The 18,699-nt window shown below is 40.9% G+C and overlaps 1 protein-coding gene across 3 annotated transcripts in view; it reads left to right on the top strand.

Annotated features, from left to right (window-relative positions):
- Positions 1-18,699, top strand: part of zgc:101744 (Receptor expression-enhancing protein 6-like) — a 34,315-nt gene that overhangs the window by 8,073 nt on the left and 7,543 nt on the right. For 2 of the 3 annotated variants that reach the window (XM_061893861.1, XM_061893860.1), the window contains exons 3-5: positions 6,478-6,571; positions 11,280-11,418; positions 12,972-13,140. In XM_061893861.1, the coding sequence (XP_061749845.1) occupies positions 6,478-6,571; positions 11,280-11,418; positions 12,972-13,140 (402 nt within the window). Of the gene's footprint in view, positions 1-6,477; positions 6,572-11,279; positions 11,419-12,971; positions 13,163-18,699 lie in introns of all 3 variants that reach the window. The other variant, XM_061893862.1, reaches the window with a different exon arrangement.

Below are 18,699 nucleotides of genomic sequence, written 5' to 3'. Positions count from 1 at the left end.
AATGTGTGGTGCATTATGAAGCGTAAAATATGACATCGGAGACCCCGGACTGTTGAACGGCTGAAGCTCTACATAAAACAAGAATGGCAAAGAATTCCACTTTCAAAGCTTCAACAATTAGTTTCCTCAGTTCCCAAACGTTTATTGAGTGATGTTAAAAGAAAAGGTGATGTAACACAGTGGTGAACATGCCCTTTCCCAACTACTTTGGCACGTGTTGCAGCCATGAAATTCTAAGTTAATTATTATTTGCAAAAAAAAATAAAGTTTATGAGTTTGAACATCAAATATGTTGTCTTTGTAGCATATTCAACTGAATATGGCTTGAAAAGGATTTGCAAATCATTGTATTCTGTTTATATTTACATCTAACACAATTTCCCAACTCATATGGAAACGGGGTTTGTACATTTGTAGTACCACCACCACCCCCGCCCCCCATCCTTGTCATGTCGTGTAGCTGCTGGTTTTACGAGCAGAGGAGCATGTTTGGCAGCGCACAATCATGGAGTACTTACAAGCAGACAAGGTGTGTTGACAGAAAAGGGAGAACGGACGCATTTTGGATGAAAAATGAACAATAAAGGCGAAGTTATAACACTGAAACGCCCTCAGCAAGAGGCGCTTTAGGACATGGCTAGCTAGCTAGCATCCATCTGCAGTCTGCTGTGTTGTAGCTACTTCTAAATCACTAATCCTGGCCTCCATGGCGACAAAGTAAGTTTCTTACACGTATCATCCCTCCAGGACGAGGAATAGCTAAACATGCTTCACTACACACCGTAGCTCCCTGGTGTCACAATGTAAACAAACGCCATGGGTGGATCTACACCTAACATCCACTGTAATGATACCAAGTGCAAGAGCATATTCAGTCGATATTACTATGATTACATCGATATTTCATTGCATCACAAAATTTTCTTTTGTTTTTTTAAATGTATATACTATGTTTATAAAGTCAGGAAATATGTCCCTGGACACATGAGGACTTTGAATTTGAGCGATGTATGATCCTGTAACTACTTATTATTGGATTGAGACCAACATTTTTGGTATCATCCAGAACTAATGTAAAGCAGTGGTTCTCAAATGGGGGTAAGCGTACCCCTGGGGGTACTTGAAGGTATGCCAAGGGGTACGTGAGATATTTGTTAAAATATTCCAAAAAATAGCAGCAATTCAAAAATCCTTTATAAATGTATTTATTGAATAATATTTCAACAAAATATGAATGTAAGTTCATAAAGTGATAAAAGAAATGTAACAATGCAATATTCATTGTTGACAGTTAGATTTTTTGTGGACATGTTCCATAAATATTGATGTTAAAGAGTTCTTGTTTTGTGAAGAAATGTTTAGAATGAAGTTGATGAATCCAGATGGATCTCTATTACAATCCCCAAAGTGGGCTCTTTAAGTTGATGATTACTTCTATGTGAAGAAATCTTTATTCATAATTGAATCACTTGTTTCTTTTTCAACAAGTTTTTAGTTATTTTTAAATCTTTTTTTCCAAATAGTTCAAGAAAGACCACTACAAATGAACAATATTTTTGCACTGTTATACAATTTAATAAATCAGAAACTGATGACATAGTGCTGTATTTGACTTCTTTATCTCTTTTTTTCAACCAAAAATGCTTTGCTGTGATTAGGGGGTACTTGAATTAAAAAAATGTTCACAGGGGGTACATCACTGAAAAAAGGTTGAGAACCACTGATGTAAAGCATCCAAACAACAGAAGAATAAGTGATTATTACATTTGAACAGAAATGTAGATAGACCATGTTAAAAGAGAAAGTAAGCAGATACAGTATTAACAGTAAATAAACAAGTACATTAATTCATTTCCTACCACTTGTCCTTAATAATGTTGACAAAATAATAGAATGGAAAATGACACAATCAGACTAATTAGGAGTCTTTGTTTGTTTACTTACTACTAAAAGACAAGTTGTCTGGTATGTTCAACATTTTATTTAAGGACAAACTTGCAATAAGAAACATATGTTTAAAGTCCCGTAAGATTTTTGTCAAAATAAAGCCAATAATGCCATTTTTTGTGGTGCCCTTTATTTATGAAAAAGTACCAAAAAGTATCAAAATACATTTTGGTACAAAAATATTGGCAGCGGTACAACACTACATTACATAATTATTTTTGACAAAGTTAACATTCTTAAACTGTAGTAAGTGGACTGGTGGCATGCACAAACAGCAAATATTATTTTAAATTCAAATACATGATGAAAATTCAATAAATGTTATTTTGCTAATATTTAATGAACTATATAAATGTAGCGCTTTTCTCTATTGACTGAAAGTGCTTTTCCATTGAGGAACCCGCTATCTAAACATATGCTCCATTTACATTGTGTGGGTGGTACTGGGAGCAAGGTGTGGGTGAAGTGTCTTGCCCAAGGACACAACAGTAGTAACTGGGATAGCAGAAGTACAAGACGCACATTCCAAATGGAAGATGCACTTCCCAAGCAGTGGTACTTGGAGCCAAGCACATACTCTACTTATTTGTGCTCATTGAACCTCCATGAATAAACCAGGCCACTGCCAGCTGCTCCCGGGGGTATTTTTACACACCGTCGCAGCATGCAGGTTGACTGCTTCACCGGATCCCACCGGCGGGCACTTATGGTTTGTGTTTTGATTAGGGCTGTCAAATGATTTTTTTTTTTTTAGATCCGATTATTCACATTTTAGAATTTGGATTAATAATGATTAATCCCAGGCGATTACTCACTTGCATAATTAAAATTTGCTTTAGAAAATATCTAAATATTTGTGCGCCACTGCAATTTTAATGTCAGAATTTCATTCAGGAACGTTTTCCTTGAATGTATGTCATTTATTTGCACAAAACTTGGGAACAGTTCTATCTAAAGTTCTTTCAGGCTGTACTTTGGACTAGGGCTGCAACTCAAAACTAATTTGATAATCTCTTAATCTGTCGATTTATTACTTCGATTAATCGATTAATATTCGGATATAAAAGAGACAAACTACATTTCTATTCTTTCCAGTATTTTATTAAAAAAAACAACAACCTACTGGCACCATGTTCTTTCAACTTGCCAAATAAAATAAGGCAAATGTTACAAAAATGTTAGTTTTTTTATAAAGTGCACCATTGTCATGCACAATAGCAATAATTTTGCTTGGAGGAATTTCAAACTTGGCTACTACTTATTCCAACCACTCTGCAATGTTGGATGCTGAATGTCTGTCCTCTAGTGGTGTGGTCGTAAGGCAGATTGACTTCATGTTACATTCTTCTCCAATGTAACGGCATGTATTGCCAAGGTAGGCTACACTTGTCCACATATCAGTAGTGAGAGAAAATTTGGGTTGAGGATGTAAATTATTTGTGTAAAACCTTCATCCTCCACCATTGATAGTGGCCTCATGTCAGTTGCCAACGTATTCAGGATAGCATCAGTCAATGCAGCCGCTTGCTGTGGTGTGCACACCTTCCTTTGTACCAAGTCTCTAATGCTGGCTTGTTTCTTCCTGAAATGAGAGAAACCATATAATGAACGTACAGAGTAGCATCATTTACATGTAACTTAATACACACCTAGCTGATTTAATTAATCATTTCTGATGTAAAAGACAAATACGCCGCCACATTAAAAAAAACGGCTAAATTAAATAAATGGACATTGGGGTTGCAGCGTACAATAATAACACATAAATGTAACTCATCAGATCAAAACTGGATCAGATATTGTACACGTTTCTGTTGTGAATAATAAAGGATTCATTTTAGGCTGCCTCTGAATAATAGCATGAAATATTCCAGCACCTTCATAACGTTTAGTTATACTAAAGCGTCACTCAAGTCCAAATAGATTTATATAGCTTTATTGGACCCTACATTGATCCATTATGAAACCAACCTGAGATATTTCTGTCTCTTGTGTTTATTTCCAAATTGGTAACCGTGCGTTTTCTCTCTCAAAGTGGAGTCAAATGTGCCGCAGACACATTATCAGCCCCGTGTTGCAACACAAGGATAAGATTAATGTTACTTATAAAAAAGAGCTGGCGTGCTAAACTCATGAATGCCTGTTGCCACTCAAAACAACACAGAAAATGAAGTTGCTGCACTCTCCAAAACGAAATTCGACAGTGAAAACATTTATTTATTTTTACAAAAATTTGCATTTGTCCCATTTGCTTAGGCAGCGGTGCCGTTTTTGTACTATTATCGGTTAAATTGTAAATGATACCCATTCCTAGAACTCAAATTTGAGAAAGAGTCAAGAAAAGGTCTGTCATTTCTACCAAGCAGATGCTGTGTACATGTGCACTACTGGCCTAATGCAGCATATACTGTACAGTCATTGCTGCAGGTGCGTGTTAACGGAGATTGTTGTTGACCGACTACGTTGGTCTGTGAATGTGAAACTAGTCATAAACCTCCCCTTGGTTCCGCTGCGGAATACATGCAAAAGAACGATGCACCTTTAATGCAAATGAAGAGTCTCTCAACTACTGCACAGCAGTTCAAATTTCATCACATTCGTCCTTCTTCCAGAAATGTCCTGCGGTGTTTGTAAGACCACCAACTTATTTGATACTTTGGACGCCATGCAGGGAGGTGACTTGACTCCATGCAGAAATGTAGCTGGACTTTGGATCCCGTCTGCGCCCCGGAGATGTTGTATGAATACACTGCGGTTGTTTCACTGTTAACTTTCCATAGGCAAATGTTTGCCATGTGCATCATCAGCTTCTGTTCGGTCTTACACATCAACCGGTTCTTCTTCCTCGGCTTCTGGTCTGTTGGAGCAAGCTAGTGCTTATGATCGTGAAGTAGAATGATGCAGTGTTTGCAACTCTGCTTTGACTTTTTGGTGGTGTACACTTGACCACGTTATATGGCAACCTCTAATTGTTGCATTCCTAGTGCTGTCGAACAATTTATATTTAAAAAAAAAAAAAAAAAAGTGATTAGAAATAATTAGGTCTTTTGTTGAATTACCATGAATTGATTAACGTGGACCCCGACCTAAACAAGTTGAAAAACTTATTGGGGTGTTACCATTTAGTGGTCAATTGTACGGAATATGTACTGAACTGTGCAATCTACTAATAAAAGTATCAATCAATCAAACTCCCCTAAAAATGCTGAGAAGAGCTTTCATTATGAGGTACATACATTTAAATAGTTACATTATTAATAATATGGATACATAACAAAAAAGTAGCAATAAAAGTAATGTTTTTAACAAGCTTGAACAGATGCAGTCTGTTTTTGGCCCTGCAATGAGGTGGTGGCTTGACAAATGTTTATTGGTCACAGTAACATGTTAAACTTGGTCAAACAGATCGAATAAATTGTTGGCTTTGATTGGCTTTCTTGCCTATCAAGCACTTTATGCCTCTTACGCGTACATCACTGTGCAACATTATCTCATGTAGGGTTGCCATATATGCTATACTTCAGGGGTTCTTAACGCTTTGACCTCAAAGCCCAGCTTTGCCAAAACAGAGCTCTTGAAACTGAATTTTAGTTCTCATGTATCCAGTCTTTTTTTAAATAATGATAATAACCAGATGCTTGAGAACTGTTGTAAACTGCAAAGTGAAAAAATAACCGTCCTAACTGGCAAATCGGCATTTTTGATTTAACGTTCTTACCTTCTAAGACCACAGAATGTCAGACACCCCAGTTGCCATAAACATGCGGCTCAAAGACGTGCGTGGTCTATCTACTCATTCATATCAATGGCTAAAAGTGTTGCTGGCTGGTGGCCGCACTCTGTGTATATTTTACTCTCTTTTAATTTATTAATCTACTTGCTGATGTCCTCTTTGTAGCTGGTTACTTTCTGCTGCAACAGGGTTTTTGTTAGCTTTCTGTTATAATGTACAAAAAATGTATTCTTGTTTTACTACTTCACATTCAAGCGTGCTTAGCAACGCAGTTAGCTTAGCTTGTCCTCTCTCCTCTGCGATTTAAAGAATGTTAGCAAATTGTTCTCCCTTAGTTAGAACCAAACCTAGAACTAGAACTTAGGTTTAGCTAACATTAGCATTAATGCCGTATTTCACAACCGTCTCTCTGTATTACTTTATTTAACATACGTAAATAATCAATATTTGGACGTTGGTCCATAGATTCAAGAATCGTCCATGTTTTAATTGTGATGCATCGAAGAATTGATCACTTTCCTCACCTCTAATTCCATCCCATTTTTTGAGTCTTTCTGTAGACCTTTGATTAATTAAATGCTTTACAATCCGGCAGCAGCTTCATGAAGTCACTATGTCAGCAGCTCCAACTTCAAGCGTACTACTTGATATCTGGGAATTGTTTTGTTTACTGAAGTGTCGCACGAGCGGGCGTCTTCAATTGAAACTTCACCGTCAGACGGCTTTGTTTGCACTGCGCTTCATGTTCCTCCTCATCCTGGTACTGTGCCGCCCTGACATCCGGCTTTTCTCCACAGGTGCCCTCTGCATTGTCGGACTCTCTCTCCTGTTCGGGTACGGCGCCTCGCTGCTCTGCAACCTCATCGGCTTTGTCTACCCAGCGTATTTTTCGTATGTATCAACTTCAAGCAAGTTACACACTGTATTTTGTGAACTAGTGCCCCCCTCCTCCACCGAATATTTAAAAATAAAAACAAAACTTTTGAGAATCAGAATAGTTTTTATTGCCATTGTTTGAGAACAGGTTAAAAAAACTAGGAATTTTACTTGGTGCAACATAAAACACACATAACACAGAATAGAATAACATGAGCTGTAACTGAGCTTTCAGATTTTATTGTTCATTTTCTAAAATACACTAGCTCCATAGTAATTGACATCAGCTTTGCCATATACGTGCTAATGATTAGCATACCTCCAAATTCGATAATTAAAACTACATATAAAGACAACATAAAAGATGAGACACACTTTCAACTTCGTAGCAACAGTTACTTCCTACCTTGGCAAGACACCAAAGTCTATACACGACTGCAATGCACACCACTTTGCAAATGAGACTAAAAGCAAAACCGAATGTAACAACTAGACAGCACAGTTAGCATAATCAGCTATTTTTTAAATGTACATCAAAAAATTTGATTCAAGTCATTAAAAAGCAGGAAGTCATAAAATACATATTGAATTTCAATGGCATTGAAAATCATTAAATACAATGTTCAGAGATATTTAAAAAAAATTATTGAAACGATAAGTTAAAATAAACTGACATGGCCCGCATCGATACATTTATACGTGTGTGTGTGTGCGTGTGTGCGTGTTTCTTTTCGTCTCAGCACCTGAGTACATTTATTTGACAGTTGAATTAAATGAACAGTGAAAACTCTTTTCAGTCATCCACACTTTGTTTGGGTCCGAGCAGGCGAGAGCAGGAGCTCAGACTACACGGACATGGCCTCGCTAGACGCAAAACAACTAGTGAGAAGACCTGCTAAGCAGGGGTGTAATGATTTGTTTTAACGATTCCATTCAGAACTTGTGGTTGCTGATACAATTCAGGGATTCAGGGACATAATTTTATTAGAACGATACGATCCGAAACGAATCAGTGAGTTAAAATTGATTCAGTGACTTTTAGCAAAAAATATTCATTCAGTGTGAAATAAACAGTGAATGTTGGACACTGCAGGTACAGTTTCCTATTATAATGGCATTTCTTGTAAGCGAATGAGGTGTCAAGGAATGATGGGTTCAAACAAGCAAGTAAACAGTCTGTGGCCAATGCATTCACATCGTATTTGGATGAAGTGCAACACACACTTTAGGTGGAATTGACATGTCAGGATACATTTCTGCTCTCATTTTCAACATTCAAACAATGTTCAATAAAACATTTTAACAGTAGATGTACCTGCTACATTTGCTATTTTTCGACATTGAAATAATACTTAGACTAAAACTTCCTTTTTATTGTCATTCAAAATTGAACTTTACAGTACAAATAAGAATAATACAACATTAATATAAAAAATAAAGTGCAAGCAACATCTCTTAAGGTTGAATGTACTGTACGTTTACCTGAAGAATTAGGTGGACTCAAATATTTTCAGATTAAATGAGCGGTAGTTTGACCTGCTATTACCCTCCATTTAAAAAAACAAAACATGGAACATTTTAAAGATGTAAGGGAAGTAACAGCAGACAAGTTTTGGCGATCCCAGCCGGGCTGAACAATTAATCCAATTATAATTTAGATTTCGACTTCTCCTGAGAAGATTAATGAGCCGTGCAAAGTGCACACAAATTCCTGAGCTTGCGAGATGATACAGAAGAGGAGCAAATGAGTGCGAAAAGAGCATGTCTACCAGAAGTTGAAGTTGTCACCTTGGTTGCTACTTGTCTGCCCTGCTCTGCCATGCGTGTAAGGAGAAGCTCATGGCAGACATGAACTAGAGCGAGTACTGCCCACCTCGTAGCCAGAATCACAATCTGGTCCTGTTTTCACTGCACACCAAATAGAATTGTTTTGCCCTCATGTGACACAGATCTGAATTGGTTTTTCCAGCGCTTCAAATCTGATCTTTTGGCATCAGGAGGCAGTCCGAAGAAGTCCAATTGGAATCTGATCTTTTCAAATGTGACTTCAGTCGAAACGCAATTAGACCTGTATGTGACCTGAGTGGGATTATTTATCCATCAGCTTTGGTCAAGCTACGTCACTCGCAGTCGCCAGCGGGAATGGATTTTCCATCACAACACTCGGTTTGCATTTAAGACTGACTTTTCCATGCATCAGTTGTCAATAGTGCGCAAATAATAGATGAAATGTAATATATGAATATATATATGTATATTTTGATTGCAAAGAAATAGCAATTATCGAAAGACCGAAATTGACGCTGTGGCGCATTTGCTTACATGTGAGTTGAAAAATCAAGCTCCCGTAGATCCACGCTGATGTCTGTGTCTCGTCTACTTTACATAAGAGCCATAAGAAGATTACAACCTTCCCAAATATATTACACTATATACATACATCCATTCATACATGATATTACTTTCACGTACAGAAACACTCATTTTAAAGGTGTTGCGACTTAGTTTATTTTGTAGTAGTGACTTCCTTCTGGTCAACGTCCTTTCTTTTCACTTTATCGAAGTGCGAATGCAAGTGGCGTCGAGGCCTTATTGGGGCCACATTGGGGCCTTTGCATGTTTACACTGGAGTCTGATAAAAATCACATTTTACTTGCAGTGTAAACAGTCAGCTGGAACAAATCTGATTTGGGCCACTTTGGCCAGCACTGTAAACATAGTCTCTATCTCTCCATCCATCCATTTTCTACCACTTGTCCCTTTTGGGGTTGCGGGGGGTGCTGGGACCTATCTCAACTGCATTCGGGCGATAGGCAGGGTGCACCCTGAACAAGTCACCACCTCATCGCAGGGCCAACACAGATTGACAACATTCACACACTAGGGCCCGTTTAGTGTTGCCAATCGTTTAGTGTCCACCAATCAGGTGGAAGGGGCCTATCCCCAGGTGCATGTCTTTGGAGGTGGGAGGGGCCTATCCCCAGGTGCATGTCTTTGGAGGTGGAAGGGGCCTATCCCCAGGTGCATGTCTTTGGAGGTGGAAGGGGCCTATCCCCAGGTGCATGTCTTTGGAGGTGGGAGGGGCCTATCCCCAGGTGCATGTCTTTGGAGGTGGAAGGGGCCTATCCCCAGGTGCATGTCTTTGGAGGTAGAAGGGGCCTATCCCCAGGTGCATGTCTTTGGAGGTGGGAGGGGCCTATCCCCAGGTGCATGTCTTTGGAGGTGGGAGGGGCCTATCCCCTGGTGCATGTCTTTGGAGGTGGGAGGGGCCTATCCCCAGGTGCATGTCTTTGGAGATGGAAGGGGCTATCCCCAGGTGCATGTCTGTGGAGGTGGGAGGGGCCTATCCCCAGGTGCATGTCTTTGGACGTGGGAGGGGCCTATCCCCTGGTGCATGTCCTTGGAGGTGGGAGGGGCCTACCCCCAGGTGCATGTCTTTGGAGGTGGAAGGGGCCTATCCCCAGGTGCATATCTTTGGAGGTGGGAGGGGCCTATCCCCAGGTGCATGTCTTTGGAGGTGGAAGGGGCCTATCCCCAGGTGCATGTCTTTGGAGGTGGGAGGGGCCTATCCCTTTTATTCTATTTTATTCTCCCATTCCCCCCCCCCCTTGTTTACCTGTATCTCATCTTTTTTAAAGGGGCGCTGGAAGCCAGCAGCGATCCTGTTCTGTCTCCCTGTAATGTTTGTCTGATGTTGAATGGGATTGTGCTGAAAATTTTAATTTTCCTGAAGGAACTCTCCTGATGGAATAAATAAAGTACTATCTAATCTAATCTAGTGCGGTGCCAATCTTTTCTTATAAAATGTAGTAAACCCCAGAGCGTTTGTTCCGCCTGGGCCCCGCCCTCTTGCTGTCTGACCATGTCTAAGGACGTCTTTGCCAGCCAAGGCATTAAGAGAATCGATTTAAAAATTGGCAAGCAATTCCAAAGCCTTGATACGCTGGGAACTGGTTTGGAACAAGAACAGGTTTTTGATTCCATTTTCAATACTTCTATTTCATTAAGCCATTTTTATGCTTGAAAATAATTAGTTTAGGCCAAAAATACAAAGAATATGTTTTTAAAAAATCTGCCATAGAGTGAAGCTGCAAATATTGAAATGTGATGCGGCAGAGGACAACTTTAGTATGATTAAAAATGTCTCATCATAGATGTCTGTTTTTTCTTTGCTGTTGAACAAATATATGGCTGCTACAGTACAGTATATGAAGAAGTAGTCTGTGATTGTACTGAACTTTCACCACATTCTGCCATACAGTAGGTGTTTTATTATTGTGCATCCTGTACAAGGAATGGACACATCTGAATGGAACGCAGCCTTTGTCAATGATTACGTATGATAAGTAACGTCTGTGCTCTCACTGTTGCTGCAGGCCAAAATATTTGCAGTGATGAAAAGACATAAATCACCTCGCTGCCTCCATGAATCCTAATGACTTTGCTCATCATGAGGGTTAATCACCACTCGGGTGGATTATCATGTAATTAGTCGGACGCGTTCATAAGCTCTCAGGATGATTTATTTAAACGTCCCCTCAGCTTGTTGAGTGACACCGCCATCAGCAGGTGGATTTTCTAACACATTCAAATGATGCAACACCACATCCATCCATTTTCTTCCGCTTATTCCCTTTTGGGGTCGCGGGGAGCGCTGGCGCCTATCTCAGGTACAATCCTCTTTATATGTTTTGTAAATGTTGACGTGTGTCTTGTTCAACAGTATCAAAGCCATAGAGAGCACAGTGAAGGAGGATGACACGCAGTGGCTCACCTACTGGGTTGTGTATGGACTCTTCAGCGTTGTAGAAGCCTTCTCTGACATCTTCCTCTTCTGGTTCCCCTTTTACTATGCTGGAAAGGTATCTTTATATATTTATGCTTTCCTTCTTTATTAGTAGGACTTGTGGGCCAGGTTTCTCATTGATTCAGTATTGAAGTGTTCATGTTGTTGTGTGTGTAGACAGCTCCCTCTTGTGGACGCTACCTCTAATGTCAAGTGGCAATTGTTGATTATAGTAATAGAAGCAAAATGCTGGAGTGGTATGGCCTCAGATCTGTATCGCGATATACATTACAGCCTCCTGCAATACGGATATATAGCACAATATTTTATTTGCTATGTAAATGATAAGAGAACACTGTCAAACTAGGTTACAAAGAGTCCTGATTTGGCTGCTGACATGTTGCATTCATTTCTTAAAACTATTATTTGCCTACCTGCTAATTTACTGTTATCTGATTCTAGCTTGATGTGTGCTATGATCAATTTTTTTGCTGCAATTGTAATTAATTGCCTCAGTTTTATCTATAGTTCCTCGGGAGTTCTATTTGAAGGTCTCAGAGCACGCCGCTATCAATACACTAGCGTGTGGCGTGATCACTGCGTGGGAAATAGGCGCCACCTTCTGACGGGCAAAACAAACAGCGATTGATCTTCATTCATTTATAAAGCAGTCTTTTTATTTTTTTAACCAATGCGTTAAAATTGACAGGGGTAGTAAAAAGTAATAATCATTTATTCTTATGTTGTTTGAATACTTTACATTAGTTTTGAGCGATACTACAAACTTGGGTAATAATCCAACACCAAATAGTTACGGTCATACCAGTGCTATTACTTGGACTTTTCAACATCATTGAATGATTACATTTTAAATCACAATTATAATCAGGCTAAAACAAAAGATGACAGTGTAATAATAACAAATAATATTTACATGACTTTCTTCTCGATTTAAAAACGATATTTTTCCGATTGAAAAGGATTGTGTATTCATTCAATACATAGATTTCAGCAGGATCTACCCCAGTCTGCTGATATGCTAGCAGAGTAGTAGGTTTAAAAAAAAAAAAAAAAAAAACTTTTATAATTGTAAAGGACAATGTTTTATCAACTGATTGCAATAATGTAAATTTGTTTTAACTATTAAAGGAACCAAAAATATGACTTATTTTATCTTTGTGAAAACATTGGACACTTTTTGATTATTTTTATAAATGTCTAATGATAATGTCAATGAGGAATTTTTAATCACTGCTATGCTGAAATTATAACTAATATTGATACTGTTGTTGATAATATTCATTTTTGTTCCACTACTTTTGTTTTGTTCTGTGTGGTGTTTGTGTCTCCTCTCAATTGCTCTGTTTATTGCAGTTCTGAGAGTTGCTGGGTCAGGTTTGCTTTTGGAATTGGATTGCATTGTTATGGTATTGCTGTGTAGTGCTTTGTTGGATTGATATAAAAAAATAAAATAAAATAAAACAAAAAAATAAATTTAAAAAAAAGTGAGAATCGATTCTGAATCGCACAACGGGTTCGATTCATATTCGAATCGATTTTTTCCCAGACCCCTAATATATATATGTATATATTTGAATTTTTTGGTAAATGTCATTTCTCTACCCTCAGTGCGCATTCCTCATCTGGTGCATGTCTCCGGTGACGTGGAACGGCTCCGACATCTTGTACAAGCGTGTCATCCGCCCCTTTTTCCTGAAACACCAGGCCGCCATGGACAGCGTGGTGAGCGACCTCACCGCCACGGCCACGAGCGTGTCAGAAAGCGTCAGAAAGGAGGGTGAGATACCAACAGTGCACATGCAAGTACCACCACATTTATATACTTGGATACTCTCTGGCACGCAGCAGCAGCTTTTCTCCTCCCGCATGCTGAACTCCACATGCATACCTCACATTCACTTTTCAAATTAACCATTTCGCAAAAGTACACACTTATCATCTCAGCAACCATTTCTTCATGCCGTATCTTCTCCAGACACTACATTGTAGAATGCTGGCTAGTCGCTGTACTGCTTGTATAGTACAGTTGATTTACATTATTTCATTAGTGTGTAAATTGTGGGGAACACAATATTTATTACCAGTACAATTGTTATTTATCACTGCCTTAATCTTCTGGGAGATGGACCTCATTCTGATTTGGCCCACAGTCAACGGAGGATCAGTCGAATTTGCAGAGTTGTTATTTCAGAGGACGAATGCGGATCTTTAGTAATGTACTGCCTGGTCATTAGGTATCAATAATGTCATATATGTATGTATAAAGTGTATCAATCTCCTAAAGATAATTAGAATACGAATACAACTAGTATTTTATTAACGTAAACTTAAAAAGATCTGATTCACTTCTTTTCTATCTTATAATGAACAGTGGTAGATCACATGACTTAAAGACTGCGTATTTGCCTTGATCTAATTCAAATCAGCATTGTTATTCATACTTGGTAATTTATGAACTAAACATTCATATACAATGTTGTTACAGTGGCTTGGGAACTGTTTAAATGTTACACTCTTTGTTTCGTTGCAGCCATTTACTAAAATAAAAAAAATGTTAATCCTTTTTATATGGCATTAATGTAAACTCGGCACCTCATCTTGACAGGAAAAAAAATATTGTAGAATTGTTTTATGAATATGTAAAAGAGTATTCAGACCCTTCCTTTGCTCAATACTTTGTTGATGCACCTTTGGCAGCAATTACAGCCTCAAGTCTTTTTGAATACGACGCCATAAGATTGGCACACCTATATTTGGGTAGTTTTGCCCATTCCTCTTTGCAGCACCTCTCTCAAGCTCAATCCCATTGTAGGGGAAGTGTTGGTTTTCAGGATGGCTCTGTACATTGCTGCATTTATCTCCCCTCCTGCCACCTTGTCGTGGTCGAGGAGTTAAGTGTCCAACTGATCCTCGGAGCTAGGTTGTCTGGGGGCTTCTATGCTTGAGGAGTCAAAGTGTCCCACTGATCCTCGGAGCTATGTTGTCTGGGGGCTTCTATGCTTGAGGAGTCAAAGTGTCCCACTGATCCTCGGAGCTAGGTTGTCTGGGGGCTTCTATGCTTGAGTAGTCAAAGTGTCCCACTGATCCTCGGAGCTATGTTGTCTGGGGGCTTCTATGCTTGGAGTTAAAGTGTTCAACTGATCCTCGGAGCTATGTTGTCTGGGGGCTTCTATGCTTGAGGAGTCAAAGTGTCCCACTGATCCTCGGAGCTATGTTGTCTGGGGGCTTCTATGCTTGAGGAGTTAAAAGTGTCCAACTGATCCTCGGAGCTATGTTGTCTGGGGGCTTCTATGCTTGGAGTTAAAGTGTCCAACTGATCCTCGGAGCTATGTTGTCTGGGGGCTTCTATGCTTGAGGAGTCAAAGTGTCCCACTGATCCTCGGAGCTATGTTGTCTGGGGGCTTCTATGCTTGAGGAGTTAAAGTGTCCCACTGATCCTCGGAGCTAGGTTGTCTGGGGGCTTCTATGCTTGAGGAGTTAAAGTGTCCAACTGATCCTCGGAGCTATGTTGTCTGGGGGCTTCTATGCTCCGGACAAACAGATCCTAGGTAAGAGCAGCTCAAAGACCTTTGGAGTCCCTAGAGGTAGTACTGTAGAGTGCTCCCCCAGGTGATTCCCTTGTTCTGCTGGGGGACTTCACGCTCACATTGGCAACGGTCGTGAAACCTGGATAGGTGTGTTTGGGAGAAACAGCCGCCCGGATTTAAACCTGAGTGTTTTGTTATTGGACTTCTGTGCTTGCCACAGATTATCTAAAAGGAACACCATATGTGCACTTGGCACCGTGACATCCTAGGCTATGATCGACTTTGTGGTTGTCTCATCGGATTTGCAGCCTCATGTTTTGGACACTCGGGTGAAGAGAGTTGAAGGGGCTGGATGAGATCTGCCCAGAGTTCCTTAAGGCTTTGGATGCTGTGAGGCATTGCGTAAACATCGGGGTGCTGCCTCTAGATTGGCAGACCGGTGTGGTGCTTCCTCTCTTTAAGAAGGGGTACCGCGGAGTGTGTTCCAACTACCGTGTGATCACACCCTTCTGCCTGTCCGGTGAAGTTTATTCAGGCGCATTGGAGAGGAGGCTACGCTGGGTAGTCGAACCTCTGTTTTCATCCTGGTCATGGAACTGTGGATCAGCTCTTTTACTCTCGGCAGGATACTCGAGGGTACATGGGAGTTTACCCAACCAGTTTACGTGTGCTTTGTGGACTTTGGCAAAGTACTGTATCATGTCCCTTGGGAGGTCCTGTGTGGAGCGCTCAAGAAGGATGGGGTATCGGACCGCCTGATGGTGGTGGTCCGTTCCACATATGATCGGTGTCAGAGCTTAGTGCGCATTGCCGGCAGGAAGTTGGACGCGTTTCCAGTGAGCGTTGGACTCCGCCAGGACTGCTCTTTGTCACCGGTTTTGTTCATACCTTTTATGGAGAAGATATTGCCCCAAGTGGAGGAATTAATGTGTGAGGCAAAAGTGGATCATGAGATCGACAGGCCGACTGGGGCGGCGTCTGCAGTAATGCGGACCCTGTATCAGTCCGTCGTGGCGAAGAAAGGGCTGAGCCGGAAGGCAGAGCTCTCAATTTACCAGTTGATCTATGTTTCCATCCTCACCTATGGTCATGAGCTTTGGGTTAAGACCAAAAGGACAAGATCACAGGTACAAGTGGCTGAAATGAGTTTACTCCGTCAAGTGTCCGTCAAGCTCCTCCACATGGAGAGGAGCCAGATGAGGTGGTTCGGGTCTCTCCCTTAGAGATAGGGTGAGACACTCTGTCATCCCGGAGGACCTCAGAGTAAAGCTGCTGCTCCTTCACATGGAGAGGAGCCAGATGAGGTGGTACGGGTATCTGGTCAGGATGCGCCCCTAACGCCTCCCCGTGGAGGTGTATAGGGTATGTCCGAACGATAGGAGGCCACGGGGAAGACCCAGGACACGTTGGAGGGGACTATGTCTACCAGCTGGCCTGGGAACGCTTCGGGATCCCTCGGGAAGAGCTGGACAAAATGGCTGGGTAGAGGCAAGTTTGGGCTTCCCTGACCTCGATGGATGGATGATCTAGATACTCGTCTACATGTAATTTTTGTTTTGTTTTTTTATTTTTTTAAATTGTGCAATAAATTCTACACTCCTGTTTTCTTCTGTCAACATGGAGGGCTGAGTGTTAATGAGAATGAAAATGAACTTCTATGGCGTAATGGGTAGAGTGGCCGTGCCAGGAACCTGAGGGTTGCAGGTTCGCTCCCCGCCTCTTGACATCCAAATCGCTGCCGTTGTGTCCTTGGGCAGGAAAGTTAAAGTTAAAGTACCAATGATTGTCACACACACACACTAGGTGTGGCGAAATGATCCTCTGCATTTGACCCATCACCCTTGATCACCCCCTGGGAGGTGAGGGGAGCAGTGGGCAGCTGCGGTGCCGCGCCCGGGAATAATTTTTGGTGATTTAACCCCCAATTCCAACCCATGATGGATAGTGCCAAGCAGGGAGGTAATGGGTCCCATTTTTATAGTCTTTGGTATGACTTGGCCGGGGTTTGAACTCACGACCTACCAATCTCAGGGTGGACACTCAAACCACTAGGCCACTGTGTAGGACACTTCACCCTTGCCTTCAGTGCCGCTCACACTGGTGAATGAATGATAGGGGGTGGTCGCAAACTGGCAGCCTCGCTTCCGTCAGTCTACCCCAGGTAGCTTACCTCCATCAGGTGTGAATGAATGATGGGTTCCCACTTCTCTGTGAGCGCTTGGAGTATCTAATAGTAGAAAAGCGCGCTATAAAATCAATTCCATTATTATTATTATTATTTTAGATTTTTGCAAATGGCTGCAATTAAACAAAGAGTGAAACATTTTTAAGGGGTGTGAATACTTTTCATACCCACTTTATGTTTATCGACGATCATAATCAACACAAGTGTCTTTCAAACCCATTAAAACATTGCCAACAACAGTTGAGCTGTAGCCTTCTCTCCTATTCACATTCCCAAATAGCTACACAAAAAACTAGAAGAAACCAAATTATTTGAAAAAGTGCATGGAAATATACTGAATGTTTTTAAAAATGTTCATTGTAAGCCTAACCTCACAAAGCACAGGATTTCAACAAGAATTGGAAAACAAATACTGTATTGATGTTTTGTTCATTTTATGCCACATAGACCTAAAAGTAGACTAGATGGGAGCAAAAGCACATACTTGGCGCTTGTTGTCAAATTACTGGACAGTTTTAATTATAACTAATATTTAAGGCTGGACGATAAAAACAATATCAATCTATATTGCAATAAACACATACCGTATTTTCCGCACAATAAGGCGCACCGGATTATAAGGCGCACCTTCAATGAATGGCCTATTTTAAAACTTTGTTCATATATAAAGCACACCGCATTATAAGGCACATAGAATAGATGCTACACTAGAGGCTGGGGTTACGTTATGCATCCTTTTAGATGGAGCTGCGCCAAAGGGAATGTCAACAAAACAGTCAGGTCAGTCAAACTTTATTAATAGATGACAAACCAGCGTTCTGACAACTCCATTCACTCCCAAAATGAATAAACAGCTGTTTTAATTTTCCCCCGATTCAATAAACCGATAAAAAACAGTCTGATACTGTTACGGTAAATCAAATGTGCAATAACAATATAATAACACTGGAAATAGTGCAAAGCAATAATATATCAATAACTCAAGGTTGCTCAAAGGATAATGTCACACAACACAACACACAAAATAAACATGTAAAGATCACTTTATTAAGTTATTTCTTATCCACCAATTCCTCATATTTTTCTTCTTCACTGTTGGTATCAAACAGTTTGGCGAATACGGCATCCAACATGCGAATGCGGCATCCGACATGCGAATACGGCATCCGACATGCGAATACGGCATCCGACATGCGAATACGGCATCCGACATGCGAATACGGCATCCGACATGCGAATACGGCATCCGACATGCGAATACGGCATCCGACATGCGAATACGGCATCCGACATGCGAATGCGGCATCCGACATGCGGCATCCGACATGCGAATGCGGCATCCGACATGCGAATGCGGCATCCGACATGCGAATGCGGCATCCGACATGCGAATGCGGCATCCGACATGCGAATGCGGCATCCGACATGCGAATGCGGCATCCGACATGCGAATGCGGCATCCGACATGCGAATGCGGCATCCGACATGCGAATGCGGCATCCGACATGCGAATGCGGCATCCGACATGCGAATGCGGCATCCGACATGCGGCATCCGACATGCGGCATCCGACATGCGGCATCCGACATGCGAATGCGGCATCCGACATGCGAATGCGGCATCC

Source organism: Nerophis ophidion, linkage group LG03, assembly GCF_033978795.1.
Source record: "Nerophis ophidion isolate RoL-2023_Sa linkage group LG03, RoL_Noph_v1.0, whole genome shotgun sequence".
NCBI classification, from domain to species: Eukaryota; Metazoa; Chordata; class Actinopteri; order Syngnathiformes; family Syngnathidae; genus Nerophis; species Nerophis ophidion.
This window is presented reverse-complemented; position numbering and strand designations above follow the sequence as displayed.